The 19,289-nt window shown below is 45.1% G+C and overlaps 1 protein-coding gene across 3 annotated transcripts in view; it reads left to right on the top strand.

Annotated features, from left to right (window-relative positions):
* LOC146859368 (sterol 26-hydroxylase, mitochondrial-like) overlaps positions 1 to 19,289 on the top strand; it is a 142,864-nt gene that overhangs the window by 107,187 nt on the left and 16,388 nt on the right. For 2 of the 3 annotated variants that reach the window (XR_014980096.1, XR_014980095.1), the window contains exons 6-7: positions 448 to 614; positions 4,270 to 4,351. Coding sequence is in view for 1 of the 3 variants with exons in the window: in XM_085650052.1 (XP_085506178.1) it covers positions 448 to 618 (171 nt within the window). In the remaining 2 variants the exon portion in view is untranslated. Of the gene's footprint in view, positions 1 to 447; positions 2,664 to 4,269; positions 4,352 to 19,289 lie in introns of those variants that run through there. The other variant, XM_085650052.1, reaches the window with a different exon arrangement.

Raw genomic sequence — 19,289 nt, 5'->3', positions numbered from 1 at the left:
AATGGAGACTCACTCAGTGCCCACATTACTGCACTTCAATAAACGCTTACTCATTCTCCACATCACTGACCTAACACACTTCATTTGGAGACTCACTGATTTCCCACGGCACTGGTTTCTCATGCTTTAATTCAGGCATATATTTATTCTGCTGGTCACTGTCTACAGAAACTTCAGTGGGGACTCCCTCATTCCCCACATCACTGTTTTTTTGCGCCTCAGTGGATTCACTCATTCCCCACATCAGTGGCCTCATGACCTTCAATGTAGAATCACTCATTCCACACATCATTTTACTTAAATGGAGACTCCTTCATTCCGGATATCGCTGGCATATGAAATGTGGATGGAGTTACAGTCATTCTACTTTAGTCTCGCATCTTTGATCATTAAGTCAATGCCACATTCATCCCCACATGCCTGATCTTTCTTTCTTCCACTTCACAGACTTCCAATACATTGGCTTGGACCCTGTACCATCTCGCGAGGGATCCTGAGCTTCAGGGGACCCTCTTCCAGGAGGTGATCAGGGTGGTTCCTGCTGGCCAAATTCCCACTATGGGGGACATCACCAAGATGCCACTTCTGAAGGCCGTCATCAAGGAGACGCTATGGTAAAGGGGCTCATCGGGTTCACACCTAGTGGGAATGATTTATTTAGTTAGATTGTGCTCAAAACCGAATAAACGTATCTAGACGCGGACAGTCAAAAGGTTGTGCAATCATAAGATCAGAGACCGCCAGGATTTCAAAGCTTTGTGCACGGACAGCAAGTACTTTTCTTTCAAATATGCAGTAGAAATTGATTTCGGAGATTGGCTTGTCCACATTTTTCAATTTTTTGTTTTTGTTTGTTTTTTTGCTTACAAAGATACCATGTAAGAGTTCCCTAAAGGCATTTATAAACCAGAGCCTGGATCTTTAAGTCTACAAAGGCCTTAAAAGGAAGCTAATTATTACGATTCTGGTGGTGGTAGATTATTCTATTTTAGCATTTGCGCAGCAACTCATTCTTTTTTTTATTAATCAACAAATCTTTATTCGGGGGAGGAGCCAAGATGGCGACCGGGACGGTAGCGTAGACTCCCGGCTCCGTGAACCTCCGCATCCCGCACGGATATCCTGCACGAGATCCTTAGCCTGTGCTATGCGATTGTGTTTCTGAAGGAGAGTGGCACCCGATCGTGTGACTCCGAGGTTTCTGGCTGCGGTATCGCCGGAGAAATGTGCATCTGAACTTTGCGGCCCGTGCAGCCCTGGAGCCAGGACCTCGAGTGGACGCCCTGGCCGGGTGGCAGTTCAACAACAGCGGCCTGTGGTGACTGGGTGGAGTCGGTCCACCGGAGCGGTGCCAAACTCGGCCTACATTTCGTCGGGGTTGTTCCTACTGTCAAGCGTAGCGGACCGAGTGCATGCCCGGGGGTGCAATTCTCAGATCCTCCGGTGATTGCCCCTGCCTTTGATGGTGAGCTGCCTGGACGCCACCCGTATCTCGCCCTGATCCTTGCGGGCCGCTCCCGGATTTTCGCGGGAGCTGGTCAGTGGTGGGGACGACTGTTGCCCGTGACAACGCAATGGATAACTTTTTGCCTGCCCCCGGAACCCTTTCTCCAGCGACGTGGACCTCGAGGCGCTTGTCCCTGGGTCCCGGCCCCAATACGGGTCGGGCATACTTGGCGGCCATCTTGTTGCGATGCGGCCTACCATCCTGTCCACTGGGTCGCAGCAGGATTGGGAGTGTGTGACTTTTGGGAGTGTGGCGGAGCGATCGCAGAGAGCTGTGCTGGGGTACGGCGACCTCCTCGAGGCCCTTGGTGCTCTTCATTCCTCCTTGGTTCATGGCGTCGGGGTCTTGGGGAGTAAGCTCGACGGTGTGGCATCAGCGTTGGGACAGCGGCGGCCCGCCTGTCCTCAGGTACACAGGGACTTCCCACACTGCGCACAGGAGGACACTGTTGCGGCCACCCCTGAGATTAGCGCACCGCTGGACACTCCGGACAATATGCTACCGTGTGATCGGCTAGCTGAGGGTCTGATCTGTCCCGGAGGTATTGGACCTGAGTGGGAGGTGGTGGCCTCGTCCCGTACACAGCCTCCGGCGACCCGGGGACAATTCCAGCAACAATTGTCTACTTTGGCTGCTTCTGCCTTCCTGGACCTCGAGTGCAGTGCAGATCCTGGGGCGGCACTGGGAAGCCCGTCCCTCCATGATGCGGACTGTGTTGGTGCTCAGAGACTTCCACCCCACCTGTGTGCGTCGCTTCTCGGTCGGTTTTGGACACTCCTCTACCTTGGAACATCGGACATGGCGCTGGGTCGAGGGGTAGGCATGGGCAGAATTGCAAAGAGTGGTCAGGGATAAGACTGATCCTTCAGGGGTGGTCATCTAGTGGACGGGCGGGCTCAGGGGTTGCGTGCTCTCATGGCATAGCTATTAGCATAATAGGTGCATAATGTTCCCCATCTTTCTTTGATACGATCGATTTTGTGCTGTTTATTGTTTACTTTGGGGAAAACTTACCGTGCGGGAGGGAGAAGCCGGGGGTATGTTTTGAAGGCCCTCCTCCAGTTTATTAACACTTTCTATACCCCCCCGTCTGGTGGGGTTCTTTTCCTACTTCCTTTTCCCTATTCTTCTATATTTCGGGTCTGGTTCTAGGGCGACAGGCACACTGCTGGGGGGGGGGGCCGTACTCATCTGCAGAGGTGCAGGGTGGGGGGTTGGGGGAGGGGATTCTTTAGTCTTTCACCTTCTTTTCCATGGCCTCCTTTTTCTTCTCTGATTTCTCTTGTTTTTCTTTTTCTGGGATCAGTGTGATACACCTCCTTTGTTATGACTCGTTGCCGTTTCATGTGTGCCACAATTTCCGGGGTGTTTTCTGGGAGTTCGGGCGGGGGACTGCAGGCGCAACTGTTTATGATATTCTTCCCCATCCTGAATTTCCTGTGTCTGCGCCATTGATCCAATAGATTGCTGTTTATTGCTTACGTCTATTACTCTGCATACCTTTTATCGCTGTTGGGAAATTGTTCGGCACCTGATCCTTCTGTCTTGTTCCATTGTAAAATGAAAACCTTTTTTTCTCCTGGTGTCCTACCTGCGCTGTTCACAGTATTAGCATGAAGATTCTGCTCCCCGAGGTGCTGCCTGTGTTTACATTTGATCTTTGTTGCTCTGATTGCTTAGCGGCCGGCCCCGGGGGGTTGTAGGCCCATACTTGTTCTTGATTGACATGTCAATAAAGGTTTTTCAAAAAAAAAAAAAAATCTTTATTCGATTGTTACATCATGAAAGATACACTTCAATAAAATGAATAAAAAGGTATACATTAGACAAAACTCATTCACCAATCATGGCCGCAAACCTTTTGTGGCGAGACATTGCTGCGTTGTTTATGCGTGGCTGATCGCGTGTGGGTATGTAGTGTGCCCTCTGTGTGAAGTGTTGGGAGTCATATGTGAGGTTCAGAAGAGTGCTCCATTCAGGTTGCAACAAACGTTTTGCTGCAGTTAAACCTGGGTAAACCATATAGATATAAATGAGATAGTCCCGTTTGCACGTACTTGCCATCTTAAGGGGATCTGCTGTGTCTTAGTCGCATCAACGCTCCATGCTTAAGAAACAAAAAGTAAACGTTTGTGTTCTAAATGATATTACTGAGATTATTCTCTGCTCCCTCTGCTAAAACATAGTGGTTGGTGGATAAAGTAATTCACAAAAAATTATTCTCTGCCTCGGTATGTAATATTGCCCAGCGAACAACTTCACCTATTCTTCTACCTTTAGAAAAGCCAGATGGTTGAAGCATCCTTGGAGGCTTCTTCAGAAGACCATGCTCGAATGTTAGTGTTCTCTCCATGCCAACCTATGGTGATGTGGTGTTTTAAATCTTCCCTCCATTGACCATGTTAAAATTATATATAGTTTAAGATAGTTTGTATCTATCCACATTTATGATTGTGCATCCGATAACCTGGACAGCAAAATGGAGAAAGCCCATCTCACCACACCATGCTCTATCTTGTAGTGACCGATTCCTACTTTTAACCTGATGGTGTAGAAGGTTCAGTTTTTGCTATAGTTTTGAGCTGCATTGGTTAATAGCTTGTCATACCTTTTGGGAAACTGGAACGCTAGCAAAGATGGCATCATGACTAGATACATTTTTAGGTTTGTGGGCTCTTTCACTTCTCAGTTAACCATCCCTCCGTGCAGGTGCACTATTACTCGGATGAGTACAGAGGTGATTTTCTGATTGCTTCTTTCAGACTCTATCCAGTGGTTCCGTTGAATGGCAGAATTGCTCTTGAGAAAGACATAGTGATTGGCGACTACCACTTCCCCAGAAAGGTAAGCTGTGATCCGTTGACGGAGAAGAGTTATTTGATTTTTCTTTGACTATTGACTAATCTCCATGTTCATAGGTGTTATATGTAAACAACGTGTAGAAAATGGTTCTGACAAGTTTATTTTGTTGAAGCATTCTTGACACAATTTTTCTTCTGGGATGACTTTTACCAGATTGACACCAGGCTGCTGAAAGTGATTCCTAAAGAAACGTTTCTTTCTTCATGTTTGATTTTGGTTTTGTGGCTTAAAACACCACCCCTTTAAATCTGGTTTTGTTTTAAAGACTTTATTTCTGCCTTTCATTATCCTTTTAATTCCCCCTGCCCACTTTACTCCAGTTTTTCCCAAACTTCTTACTCCGTTTTCGACTGTACTCCTATTTATTTACAAACTCTTAACTCCTCCCAATATACTGCCTTTGTTACATATCCTTTACCCCTTTCTTCTTCCACTCCCAGCTGTACTTAATTTTTGTTTAACCCTTTACTCTGCCTCCTGCTTGCCTCCCATGTTTTACAAACCCCTTACTCCCACTTTACTGCCTTTTTTCAAACTTCTCTATTCAACCTCCTCCAGCTTCAGTTCTTTCTTTGCTTTACTCCTTTTTATCAGAAAAATATTCCCCCTCCTGCTTTACTTCCATTTTAATTTGCAAATCACTCCTGCATTGCTCCTGTTTTTTAAAGTCATTCCCCTTCCCACTCAACTCGCATTTTCAAACCCCTTACTCCCTTTTGCACTTTTATATTTTTAACAAACCCCTTACTTTCTCTCCTGTTTGGCTAATTTAAAAAAACTAAAAAATCTTTACTCTCCTCCTATTTACTCCTTTCTTAATATAAAACCATGTACTTCCCCTTCTAATTTACTCCCTCATTTCTTTTTACAAACCCCTTACTTTTTTTTTTGCAACAAAACACTTACTCCCATTTCACTCCCATCCCATTTTATTCCCATTTATTTTTGCAATTCCCATACTCCCACTCCAGGTTTATTTCTATTTTTTTGTATACAAACCCCTGACTCCTCCTCTACGGTACCCCTGTCCTGTATACCAATCCCTTTCCCTTATAACCTCTCCAGCAAGCTGTCCACTGCTTTCTCTACATTTACCTTTTAAAAAAATACATATATTTTCACGTCATAGAAGATTTTCCCTAAAATGAAGTTTTATTAGCCTGTTTTCTTTAGGCTGACTTCCTTCATTTTAGGAATTCATCAAAATGACGCAATTCGGGTTACATGTCCCACAGAGATCTTATGAGACACCACAGAGATAACTGCCGCTGAAGTAAGATTTTGCTAAGTTCAGAAATCAGCTGGGACTCATTTACGGACTTGCAGAACTGCTGAACCATGTTATAATTTTTTATTGGTAAAAATTGCACAGATTAAAAGTTTTGTAATAAGTAACGAAATTAATTCAAAAATTCTCAAATTCCAGGCTGGACGAGTGATCTTTTATTTTGGTATTCAATGAGTTCTCAATAAGTGCTAGTCCAGTCGAGGGTTTGTTTTTAATGTTGTACCCTCGGGGCTGCAGTCTAGCAGTTCAATGTCAAGGCGATACGCCTGTAGACTGTGGTGTCTGCTTGTGGGACCTATTGACCTCTTGGTGTCTGCACAGGCTGCTTGGATCATGTAAACCTAAATTAGCGTTAATGATGTCATCATCTGCTTAAGAAGGTGGGGATTGGTTGGAGGTCCACGTGGCAGTTTCCGATCCCAAGGATATTTTGACCTATAATTAGATGACTTAGTTATCAAACCCCTGTACATGTTCGTAAGATGGAGGGGAAGTTGTGTTTGTGGTCAGATGCAATGAATTGACCCAGCTGAGCGAGTTAAGAACTTGTTGGTTGGCTTGCAGAGCGAGAGAGAGCAGATGAGGCCGGCGGTGAGTTTGTTCAGCCAGTGGCTGAGAAAGAAAGATAGGAAGAAGTAAAGGGCGAAAAAAGTAGGAAAGTTCTCAGTCAATATGTGACTTGGAGACCAAAGGAGGCACTATTTGGGCAATCTGTGTGTCCTATGGTCCTTCTAACATTCCTTTCTTTGCATCAGCTAAAGCTAAGTTACTACAATATGTTTGTATTTCTCTGAATGTTGGAACACCTGTGGTGTTTTCCCCAATGTTTGGGCATTTCCAGCTAAAGAGCTAGACTCCTGGTGTGACGCTCCCTAGTCTGCCACGTGCCACCATAGTGTTGGAGTTGCCATACTGACCAGCAGGTGATGTTTAGTGGTCCTTAGTTTTGCCTCTCTGGAAGAGGGATCGTGCAGTCTTCCAAGATCAGTTGAATATCGGTCGACGTGTGACCTACACTGGTCCACCTGAGGAGGCCCTTCAGAGCACTGGTGACTTGACTTGTGCATAGAGGCGTGGTCGACTAAGGGGCGGTTAACACCTATCACTCTCTTTAGCACAGATTCACCTGCAGTTTGCATTCACCCCCCTCTGGATCATTGTAACTAACAGACTTTAGCAACTGGAGTAATTGCTGCAGTCAGAAGAGGGAGGTTGTATGGATCATTAACCAGCCTCTTATAAATATAAATCTATAATCTATATGTGTTGAATCATACATTCCAAAACAAATTACTGCTGCTGCTGCTCATCAGTTGGTATGTGGTCAATATTGGGTGCACCGGAGTTGATCCTCTGCCTTGGTCTAGGACACTTGGATTGCACATGTCCAAAACACAGCAAAAGTGATTAAAAGTTGGCGGGTAGTGGAAAATCCTCGGATTCCTCGGAGCACTACAATGAATTTCCTCCACTATAGGGATAGTACGGTATCCGTATCACAGAGTGAATTCTTAAAAAATGAGTAAATTATCCATCACCACCCAACTGTAAAATAGTCCCAGTGCAGACTTTCTTCACCACTCTACGTTCCTTGATATAGTGCAGTCTGCTCCTCACTATCCTTTGAGCATCCTGTATATGTTCTATAACTAGGAATTCTTAACTGGGGACTTTGCCTGGCTGCAGTTTCTGGCATTTGAAGTACAGGGTGCATACACACATTACAACTGTAAGACAGAATAGCTTTGCCAGGTGCCAGCTCATGCTATCCCAGTGAGCACATATTTATCCCACTTTTGCTGCTCACCCGTGCATCCACTTCTGATGCTCCACAATGACCAACAAACTGGTGTGATGGAGACACTTTAGCCGTGGTGCCACATGACCTCAAATTCAGAGTCTGAGCTTGTAGCCTGCCACATTTTCACTTCCGTAGCCTTTTTCCCTTTCCACACCATTGCCTACTGCTCCTCTCTCTCTCTCTCTCTGTTTTTGTTGTTGCCATCGGCACTGTTTGTTGTGGCGTTCCTAACAGGTTCTTCCCCCTTGTTTTTCTTTTTTTTTTCCAGTGCACTATCCCTACCTGTTCTCACCTGTCCTCTTCTTCCCTGGATTATCACCCCGTATGTCCTCTTCCACCCTGCACTCTGCCTAAAGGCTCCTTGGTGCATCACCACAGCTGTTACGTTTTGACAGGTAATGGTTGGGTTTTTTCAGGGGTATCTCCCTTCCTCAGCCTCCCCTACTCTGCCACTCGACATCCTCTGTAGCCGCCTTATCTTTGGGCTGTCTTCGTCTGCCTCACTTTCAGCTTCCTGCCGCAATCCAGGTTGGCAACTTACAGGATCTTTCTGGATGTGGTATCACGATGATGATGAGGAGGAGGATTATTCTCTAACTGTGTTCTTTTGCTGTTGTTCTATTCAGGCCCCATTTTCATCCCCTACCTTTTTTTCATTCTTACTTCCATATTTCCCTATTGTCTGGGGAGTAGATGTGGCCTAGCAGCTCGAGCTGCCGCCTTTGGTACCCGGGGATCCAGATTCGAATCCCGGCCTTGGTGCTACCTAGCCACAACATTGTGTGCTTCTGGGCAAACCACTTAATCTCCTTTGTCTAAATGTGTGTTAAATGTATTTGTGTAATCCCCACTTGATGTACACAATCTTGTAGTTCATCTCCAGACCCCCCCAAAGAGGATGTTTTACAGCCAGGTTTGTGCTATGTAAATGCATACATATTACCCCTTTCATCCACACTGATTCTCACTGTTCCTGGTCATCCCTACCATGTTCTGCCACTGCTTCTTTTCATTATTCCCCGCTTTCTTTCTTTTACCAGTACACATCCCTTCATAGCATTGAACTGGCAGGAAGATTGACTGTGCACTTGTTCTCAGCATACAAAACATATAAAGGTTAAGACAATACAAATTATTTGAATTTGATAGAGAGCACCTGGTTGATGGCGATACTCCTCACAGTTGCATTACCTGAATGGCTCAAGTAATGAAATGAAATGAGCTATTTATAAAGCGCTAACTGACACTCCGAAAGGAGCATCCTGGCGCTGATACAGTACTGGATACAGGTTGTGCTATCAACTGAGGATCCGGTGCTTCAACCCGAGGAGCTGAACATAGCGGCAAGTTGATCTTCTTCCTAAAACATCCAGGCTAGATTATTTTACTTCTTCTCATAAGAATACCTCTAATCGATGCTAACCCCCCTACAATCTTAACAAACTACTGAAGTTTTCCCTGTTGGTTCTTTTTTAAGGCCATCATGTCATTATATAATCTCCAACTCTATAAAAACAGGATCACTATCGGCCACACAATTCAATTTTGGCTCATTTGCCACATTCCCTTTTATCTGAGCCATTGTCGTCAATAGTGGAGGCTACTTCACAATAGTATGCTCGTATACAGCTACCTTCAACTTCAAATTGAAAAGACTGAAGCTTAGAAGCCAACCTAGCTGTAAGTGTTCCTTCACCACCAGGCGGGTGAATGGCGACTAATAGCATGTGATCGGTGTTTAGAATTAACTTTGTCCTCCGCAAGAACATACAGAAGTTCTCAAAATCCGAGGTGCATGCAAGATGTTTCCTTTCCATGAGCATAAAAATGTTTTTCAACCTCTGAATCCTCTGGAGCCATACACCACAATACCTTCCCTCTACAGATGTGTTGTATTAGCACTGCTCCAGTGCACAGTAACCAGTGTCCACTGCCGCAATGCACTGCTCCCACATCTAATGGGCTTCAAGCAAGGCACACTCACAAGATCCTGTTTAAGAAACCCAAAAGCTTTGCTCTCTTCCTTACCCACACCATTTACAAACGTTTTTCAACAGTATTCTCAAAGGCTCAGCCTTGCTTGAGTAATCCACTACAAACTTTGAGTAAAGTCCATGAGACATAGAAACCACAATAGCTGCTCCTTGCAAGTCAGAATAGTGGCATCTAATATTGTCTTTACGTGAGTCTCTTTATGCCTTATGGCATCAAAAGCCCTCTCAAGATTATCATAATGTTGTGTATAGCCCTTTCTAAATACTAGGATAACCTCTAGAAAGGAGGGCTTCTGTGCCACCAGGTACCCTTGCACCCGCCACAGTTTACAGCATCTTGTAAATGCTAGTTATGAGATGTTGATCTCTCCAGAAGGCATGGTTATGAACTCTCAAAGCCGAGGTCCCCACAACTGTTGTGCAGCTCACTGCTGGAGCCACCGAAGGAGATGATTCTATTGGTTCTATATCTTTGGCTCGGAGGTCATTAAACATCTACTTTAGTATATCCCTGTACAACAACAGGACATTCCACTAGCCATGTCTTTCTGGGACTGCTTCCTTTGTGTGTAAAATACGTATTTTCCTAACTTGCTGCTAAACACACAAAGTTCTCTCTGATGTCCAATAGACAGGCTGAATTTTGGGCATATATCAACAGGCTGTCCGGCCACGGCCACGACCGGCGCAATGGGGTCGGCAGCCATACATGGGTCTCCCACGTGACAACTCTGTACTGCAGTGCTCCAGACCATGGACCAGTATACCATCAAATAGTTTCCACTAATTCCAGCACGACCAATTCTCGTATAAGTGGCACGGAAGAACCATCTGAAACTTCTGAAGTAGGAAATCGAGTAACGCCAATAATAAAAAACATCAGAAAGGATGGGGCCCCTGGACCCAATGGCCTGTCTGGAAGCCTTTTCAAAGAAGACAGCGACTTCTGGGGAACCCTATTTACTCCACTTTATCAGTTCTGTCTGGATAACTCAACGGTGCCTGAAGCCTGGAAAGGCTCCTTGCTCCAACCGATTCAACCAATTACAGGCTGATAGCCCTTTTGGATATTGAGGCAAAAGGATATGCAAATCTCCTTTTGCAAGATCTGCAAAATTGGGCGAATGAAAATGAAATTCTTCCAGTATATCAGTCCGGCTTTAGGCCAGGAGTTTCGACACTAGATAACATCTTAGCCCTTGCCTACCTGGTAGCACAGTCTATCGAGGAAAAACAGCCCCCACTCTTCGCATTCTTTGTGGATTATTCTGCAGCATTCGATGGCGTCAATAGGAATTTGCTGTGGAGGAAATTACAAGACTGGGGGATTCCGACTACACTGTTGAAAGCAATTACTGCTCTCTACACTGGAACCTGGGTACGAGTGAAAGTAACGATGAACTCGGCGACCAAAAAGATTTACACAGATCGTGGTCTAAAACAAGGGTGTGTACTGGCACCCCTGCTTTTCAATCTCTACACTGTGGAGAAGTGTGGCTCAATGGTTAGAGCGGCAGACCCTGATGCAGAGGTCTGGCCTGGGACCAGGGTTCAATTCCTGCCTCGGCGTCTCTTGGATTCAATTTCCCCGGACCTGATCATTCTCGCCTCGTGCCTATTCTAATCATGAGTCCCACTGTGCAACTCTGGGCAATAGCTTGCTTAATCTCCACAACGGCCCCCACAGCGCTAGGATGCCTGGCTTCACCTTGGGGGTGCCCAGGAGTGGACATCTCACAGGAAAACCAGGAAGGGTTCCACAGCGGTATGAATACAGCGCTACGAGACCCCTGGGTAGAAGTGCGCTATATAAGTACAAATACATTTACATTCACTGCAGACCTTGGCAAAACAACTTCCAAAGCGAATTTGTTACCCCGAAAATTGGGCCTACCAGACTGTTTTTACTGCAGTATGCGGACAACATGGTGCTTATGGACCATACCAAAACGGGTATGCAACGATTACTGGCTGCATTAAACATCTATAATAATGAAAATGATCTAAGAGTAAATGTAGGGAAAACAAAAGTAGTAATTTTCGGTAAGTATGCGAACAAACAAAAAAAACAATGGCAAATGGGTAACCTGAAAGTAGCTACAACAACTAAATACAATTACTTAGGGGTTTGGATTATGAGCAGTGGGAAGTCATAGTCAATAGACACTGCATCTATTGAATCAAAAGCTAAGGCAGTGACGTACGCCCTGTGCAAACTAAACTCCAAACTAAGTAGTCCAACAACAGGTCCCATTAGAAAGGTTATAAGAGCCATGCTACTCCCGACAATTACATACGGTCAACTAGCATTTCCAGCGGCATCAATTAACATCATGGAACGCGCCAATTGCCGGGCATTTAAACAGATCTTTCACATCCCTGCCTATGCTCGGAACACCTTGGTACGTCTTGAATTTGGGCTTAATAAACAGCGCTATGAACATTGGGCATCGTTTGTTCGTTATTATCGAGGGGTTTGTGCTGCCCCCCCCAAACACAATGAAGGCAATCTTAAAGGAAAGTTTCATGGAAAATGACAGGGTAAATGGCCATCTAACTGCTTGCACTGAATTGCACCTTGACATGTCCAATTGGCAGGATTTTATTTATCAATCTGGAATTTTAAAAAACATTTTAAAGAAACAAGTTAGATTGCTATCAAAGGAAGAGGACTTGAAGGAACTAGAGTCCTCCAGTAGCAACATCAGGCTATTAGCCAGTTCCTTCCACGATAAAATGAGCCAGCCATACCTTGATTCCGCCTTGAACAAGTCAATCTTAAAGCAAATCCTGTCTGTGAGACTGATGATACTACCGATAAAAGACTATCAACAGCCATTGGAAAACATTAGAGGTAGTCACTACTTGCAGATTGTGCCATCAGCATGAGGAGTCCATGGCCCACATAGACTGCATATGTCACCGTTTGAATCCTGCACGTCGCATTTTATTGAAACCCTTGTTTTTAAAATATGGGATACACACCTGAACAGACGCCATGAAACTTATCTTCAAGCTAGAGATCCCAATGGAACTAGCAAGATTAGCGAAATTTGCCCACAAGGTGAAAGTTCTGCTATATAATGACTCAGCTAAAGACTAGAGACAAACTGTAGTCTTGATCTTGCGGTCCCATCTTTTCTTAAAGTAGTAACCATTAGAATGTTTTAAAGAAATGATTGTCAAATATATGAATAACAGTTTTGTTAAATGAAATGATTAGGTTTTATCTAAACTCAAAAAAAACAATTTTAGTTAATTGAAACAATAAACAATACTATACTACTATACTCTCTGACTGCTCACGTGTGCCTCACCACCAGGTTGAAAACACACATTACCGGGTACACTGGGAGATTAACCAGAGGGTAAAAATCTGATACCCATCCCCGCCTTGTGGGGCCAACCTAAAACTTTGTTCAGCCACCTATACTGACCTATATGTTTTGCCTCTGAAATTCAAATGCCCCCCAAAAATTCCCAAGGGTATTAATCTTATGCTTTGTGTATCCTCCTGGGCATATACAGTGTGTAAGAGCTTCCGGGGCTGTCCTAATCTTTGTACCAAACCTCCATACAAGATTATTAACCAGACACCGCAATTTACATGCTTCTCCAAATCCTTACAGTTCTTTTCTGAACCCATGCTCAAAACCTCATTAGGGTTTAAACCTACACCTCCCATACTCCCTGTACACTCCAAGCTTCAGTGGGGGGGATGCGTACCCGCTTTCAATGTCCACATCACATTAGAAATCAGTTTCACTGTGATGGCACAGCCAAGCTAAAAACGCTAAGTGTTTAAGTATACTTCCACGTAAAACTCCCCCCTAACACTACTATGTATGGATGGTGCAATTTAGGTGAGTGTTATGACAACATCTGTTAACATGTAGTCGATGGTTGCCTCAGACCAGACACAGACTCCAAGATTCCCTGACATGTCCTTACTTTGGGATCAGGATGCCTGCTGCTCCTGGCCCTCTAATTGCTAGCGAAGTGCAGTCTCCCAATGAACTGATGTTTTGCTTTACACTCCCAAATAAAAGGAATTCAGCACTCCCCAGCAGAGGCATTCAATAAACCAGGAAAGCCCCTGCAAAGGGGTGGTGGCTCCACGCTCACCAAATGAGGTACATCAAGAGAAAGTTTTGAAATGAAATGAAAATAGGTATTTATAAAGCGCATGGCTACTCACATAGTGTCCCGGCGCTTAAACCACCAGAAACCCCAACAAGATGAACTCGACCTTGCCTACCACGACCTTGCCTACCAGAGTGCTATTGCTGAAACCACCAAGTTTTTAGATGTCACCTAAAAAGCAGCAAGTTCTGGACCTGTCTGAGATGTAAGGGCAAATAATTCCACAAACGTGCCGCTAAAACCTGAAAGGAGCGTCCACTTGCCAGAGAGCGGCCAAACTTAGGAATAAGCATGAGGGACTGCCTTGAGAACCTCAAGGCCCGTTGGGGCTTGTAGTGTTGGATCCTCCTTCTCAGATAAATGGCACCCGTACCATTTTCAGAATAAAGCGTGTTTTTTTTTTAGTGCAACTCTCTCTAACAGACTTTCCCAGATGTCAAATGAGTCAGATAAAACAACATGCAAATGTAGATATACATATATATTCCAACTTCTTTGTGTCGCTAATTCCCGAGCCTCTTGATCACGGTGAGCTACGCAGTGGGGTAGCAAACCCTTGAACATCACCACCAAGTTGTGATTCATATCCAGTTATGTAGTGCTAGCCGAAAACTGAATTGTTGATCGTGGGTTAGCTTACATACAGATCTTTTTAAAGGAACACCACATGTGATACAACAGTGTAATAGACATAGACAACAAACTTTGCAGATTTGTGACCATATTTACATAACAATGTTGTTGCAGGATTATATTCAAAATAATTCTAATATTACAAAGTAATAATTACATGGGCATATAACTCCTTGTTGTGGTGTACCATTGTTAGACCTGTCTGCTTCTGAGAGTCCCCTCACACCATGATTTATTTTGTTGCCCCGTGCCTCCTAAAATTTGTCGCTTTTTATTTGTCTACCAGGACCTTTTTGTGTGTTGTCCCATGGGGTTAGATGCTCCTTGACGCTCAGTTGCTCACCAAGTTCCTGGCACCTATGTACAAGGCGCCTGACGGAACCGGTGGCATTACACACTGAGGTTGTCAACCCTAAAATGGTGGACACCATTGTCCCCTATGAGAGTGACTCCCATTGGAGTCCTTCTGACCTCTGACCCTTTGGAGGTTTTGGCGCACTTTGTGTAACCTGCAAACCTGACAGGAATCCCCTCAGAAGTTACAAGTACACAAAATGGCTGCCTTAGGAAGCCCAGTATGGTGGCTCCTAATGACCAAAAAGACACCTTGGAAGGGCCATGTCATTGACACAGCCCGGGAAGGTTCTAGAACCTTCTGGCTCGTGCTGGCACCCCAGGGCACTGGCTATAAAAGGCCAAGTCCCTGGCGGCCATGATGAGAAAAAGTGGAGAAGAGGACTTGACACCAGATTGACACCTGCCCTGTCCCCCCCCCCCCCCCCTGAGGCAGCTGATAGCGCAGGCAGAAGTACAGCCGAGGTTGTTGGCGTGGACCCTGATTGGCGTTCCAGTCAGAAGCGCGAGCAGTGACCTCTCGCCTTCAGCGCCTGGCCAGCGAGTGCCCAATTGCCCCTCAGAGACTTTGGCCATAGTTAGAGCCTCCCCCAGTGGTGAGATCGCGACTGCGACCCTTGACAGGGCCCCTTCAACTTAAGTGCCTCCTGGCAGGCGTTCGGACGTCTCCGAACCCACCGCCGTCGAAGCGCTGATCGTGGACAGAAGGTGAGGTGCTGCGCTGGGGCGGGGAAAGGCTGGCCTTCATTTGGGCGAGAGTACTGTCTCTGCCCTGCCCGAGTGACTTGGGGACTGTTGTTGTGGGCGGGAGCCCCCCCGTGAGTGAGATCTGAGGGAGGATCGCGGAGCCCCTGGAACCCCCCTTCGCCCTTGGGAGAAGGGCCATACTGACTGGAGCGCTTACCGGCGCAGCTAAAGTGAGGTGGGACCGTCTCTTCCCCTGAAGTTGCCGCATTGTTCCGGGACTGAGGTGCGGCTCCAATTTTGAACTGTGCGCGCAGGTAGTTTGACCCCTCCGGCAGCCCGTTCAACGGTCTGAGGACTCGTGAACTGAAGCCGCCTTCGGAGACCCCGCCTGCGTTGACAGAAGCGCACAGACTCCTCCGGCCGCAGTAGTATTAAACCGGCTGGCCGCGGAGTGTAATTGCCGTAGTCATTGTATGTCTTTATCTTCCAGATACACGCGCAATATGCTTAAGTGCAACTAAAGGATTATCACGAGTATCGTGTGCCCAGAGAGCCCGAACCCGTGAACACTTCAAAAACTGTAAGAGCGCGCATTCCGCATTAAATGGCAATCTAAATGTGTTTACCCTGAAAGTGATTAATTGGTGGCAGCGATACCAGTATGACCCTGAGATATTTATGTGAAACGATCGGTATCTAACTTGCTATGCAACTGTGATGTTTTGCTGATATTTATTCCAGTCATTGCTGATATTTATTCCAAATGTATTGAATCCTGATATTTATCCAGTATATTTATTTATTAGAGTCCAACCATTTATTCCTACGCAACCAGTACACAGCTAATCAAACCCATGTAAGAAAGGTGAATGTGATTAACTAATTGAACTTCTTCCAACCCAGAGAACTTTTACATAAACGAAACGTATTTTTCTATAACAGTGGTGTGGTGTCCTTCTTTTTATGTGGTGTGCAGGGAGTTATTATTTGGTCATAGCCGGCTTAACACAACAGCCTTCTACCGCCTTGTCACTCGAGCCAAGCTACCCCCCTTTGTGCTGGGCTTGCCCATCGCAGGTCCAACAACCATATTAAGGAGTTATGTGTCTATTAGGGCGGTATGAAATGAACATCATGGTTTTCAGGGGCCGATACACATGCAGGCCTGTGCGTGAATAAGATGTAGCAGTTGATGCAAGTTAATAAGTGAGTATTACTTTGTTGTAATAGAATTATTTTGAATATAATCCTGCAACAACATTGTTATGAAAAATCAGTCACAAATCTGAAAAGTTTGTTTTCTATGTCTATTACACTGTTGTATCACACGTGGTGTTCCTTTAAAAAAATCCGGAAGCTGTATGTAACCTAACCCGTGATCAAGGAGCAGGAAGCTTTGAAACGCTTTAGGAAATTGTTGCTGCTCTAAATAAAATAAAAAAATCACGCTTGAATGCGTTGGAGACACTTGTGGAAATTAGCCTGTTTAGGGGTCCAGCGGTGCAGGGGTTCACCCTTATCTGTCCGCGGGTCCTTAAACCAACAAAGAAGAGATTGGCACTGAAGCTGGAATTCAAAGAACAAGTTTATTCACTCATGAGTGAGACCACATCCATGCAACACCCTCAAGTGTTCCAGGAGGTAGTGGCTTGAATACACAGACCATGGATCTTTTATACTGAGTTTGTTGCAGAGTAAGCATGGAGACTCAAATAGAAGGTACAGTTCTTCACAGAAATGGTTATCGACAAACATGGGCAGATGGATATCACTTAGCCAGCGAAGTGGGAGGGGAAACAGGACTGCTTACATTAGTAAGACATGATGGACAGTTACATTTTCAAACAGGTGCGTTCTAGCAGCTACAGGCCTCTCTGAGCTCATACATTGCTCGAGCTTAGAATAGAAGGAGTTAACTGAAGCTGATGACTTAAGAGAATAGAAAGGCAAGCAACAGAGAAGACGGAAGAATCACATGGCTCACAAAATGGATGCCACAATCAAGATGCTTCAGCTTATCCTAATAGCAATTATGTTCGATTTCCACAGACGGCCCTTTTAGCATTAGCTCTAGACATCTCTATGATTTAGGAGAAGCATGGAAGATATCATGGACGTCAATCATCATTAGCTCACTAATTTCTTGGTCTGTTACTAGTCGGGCATTTGCATTTGTGACATTTCATTTAGCTGGTATACATGAGGTACTGGTGGAAGCACAAAGGGAACAGAGCATTGGGCCACATTGGATACGTAAGTGCAGGAAAAAAGTATCGCAACAAATATGCATAGAGCTGACAATAACTTCCAGCCCCAAGCAGTAAAAATAGTCCTTATCCATCCAGTCAAAGTCCATGTTCCTGAATCCTGATGGATTTCAGTGGCTTTTTTATGTAGCTTAGAAATTGCTTCAAAAACTGAAGGGGCGTGGTCAGGGATGTAGACACAAAAACTGCTCCCCATGATGCAGCATGCTCCACCACGATCAGCCAATACAACATCCAAAACCATCCTGTATTGGAGCACCACAATTCTCTCAATTTGTAGTTCTGTGATATTTCCAAGTGCCATGGCTGTCTGATTGGTTACAGCCTCTACAACATGCGTCAAATGCCTTATCTTTCTGCTAAGGCTGCACCAACAAAGAACAGTCCCAAATTAAAGTCAACGTACTGCTGCAATGTAGTATCAGTTTGATCCACCTCATCAGGATTTATTGTCCTCTTAAATCAGTTCTTCGAAATGTCATTAAACAGTTTATAGTCTTTATGGTAGGATGCAGCTGCTAAGAACACAGGTGGTAGCAAAAAGGACACAAAACATGTACCCAACCAACCAATAGGTTGAAGGTAATATCCCTTGTTTCCACAAATAAAATAGGTGTTGTGTAATGACAAAAAACTGCTATTGTTTGCTCCAGTAATATTTAACACCAGAGTACAATCACTTTTCCCCACAGGAATACTGCCAATACTGTTAACACAAAGGTCTGCTCGAGCTCTACTAACAGCTGTAACAGGAGGTCCATTACCCTTGGCAGTTCGAGTGTTAGGGAAAACATAGTGTGTGGAGGAATTTCCTCGGCGGTAGTCCTCCATTTCCCATACAGTTCCTTTGACTTTTGGTTCTCCTTCTTCATCAGGATAGCAGACTTTATTTAGCTTAGCATTAAGTTCTCCTACACCAGTGTCAGTAATATTAGCACTTTGAGACGCCCATAACCGTGTGAACCAGGCTCTGCAGAAGCCATTATGTGAAAACGGCAGAGGAATAAAAGGTGTTCCTCCCTTTTTCTGGTTGGCTGGCATCATTCTACACACCCGACAGTTGGTAGTGTTCGTAGCATTGTGGGTGTGATGCAACATTTGAATGAACATATTGTTGAGATAGGACATTCGGTGCTTCTTCTCATAATAAGGAAGAGTGAAGTAGTGGTGTTCAATAGGGACAAGAGTAGTAGCAGTCAATAGATTTCGAGCAGGAGCTACTCCCTCTACAACCCATGTTATTATAGCGATCAGAACAAGAATTGAAGTGAGTCCAATAATGAACATTGTCTTTCGATCACAGACCCTTGCAGCAGTTGATTTCTTCTCTGTAGGCATATTCCTCTCGACGTTGAAAAACAGATGGTGCCCTAAGGTCCTGGGCTGCCGTTGGTTTCTTCACTGAGGTTGAGACGAGTATCGCTAAAAGAGTCCGCCCCCCTTTGCTACTCAAACTTTCACTAACCCAGGACAGTGGCTCAAACAGTCTTTTTCAGCAACGAAGTGTCTTTCTTCCGGGGTTGCAGCTGATATCGAGATGTACCAGGAATCGTGTGGTCCGGGAAGACTTCCTCAGATCCTTCAGGTGACGCAGCTCGGCCTCTCTTGGTGTCCAGGATATCGCGCTGATCTTGCAGCGCAGCAGGTTCCACCAAGGCGGACGGCACCCTCTTGCAGTGGGTAGAATGGACCCAGTTCTTCCGACTGGTCGCTTAGACTGCAGTTCTGGTCGCCAGAAGAACTTGCTCAGGAC

This window comes from Triturus cristatus, chromosome 3_2 (assembly GCF_964204655.1).
Source record: "Triturus cristatus chromosome 3_2, aTriCri1.1, whole genome shotgun sequence".
Taxonomy (NCBI): Eukaryota; Metazoa; Chordata; class Amphibia; order Caudata; family Salamandridae; genus Triturus; species Triturus cristatus.
The sequence above is the reverse complement of the archived record's forward strand: the minus strand, read 5'-3'. Positions and strand labels throughout refer to the sequence as shown.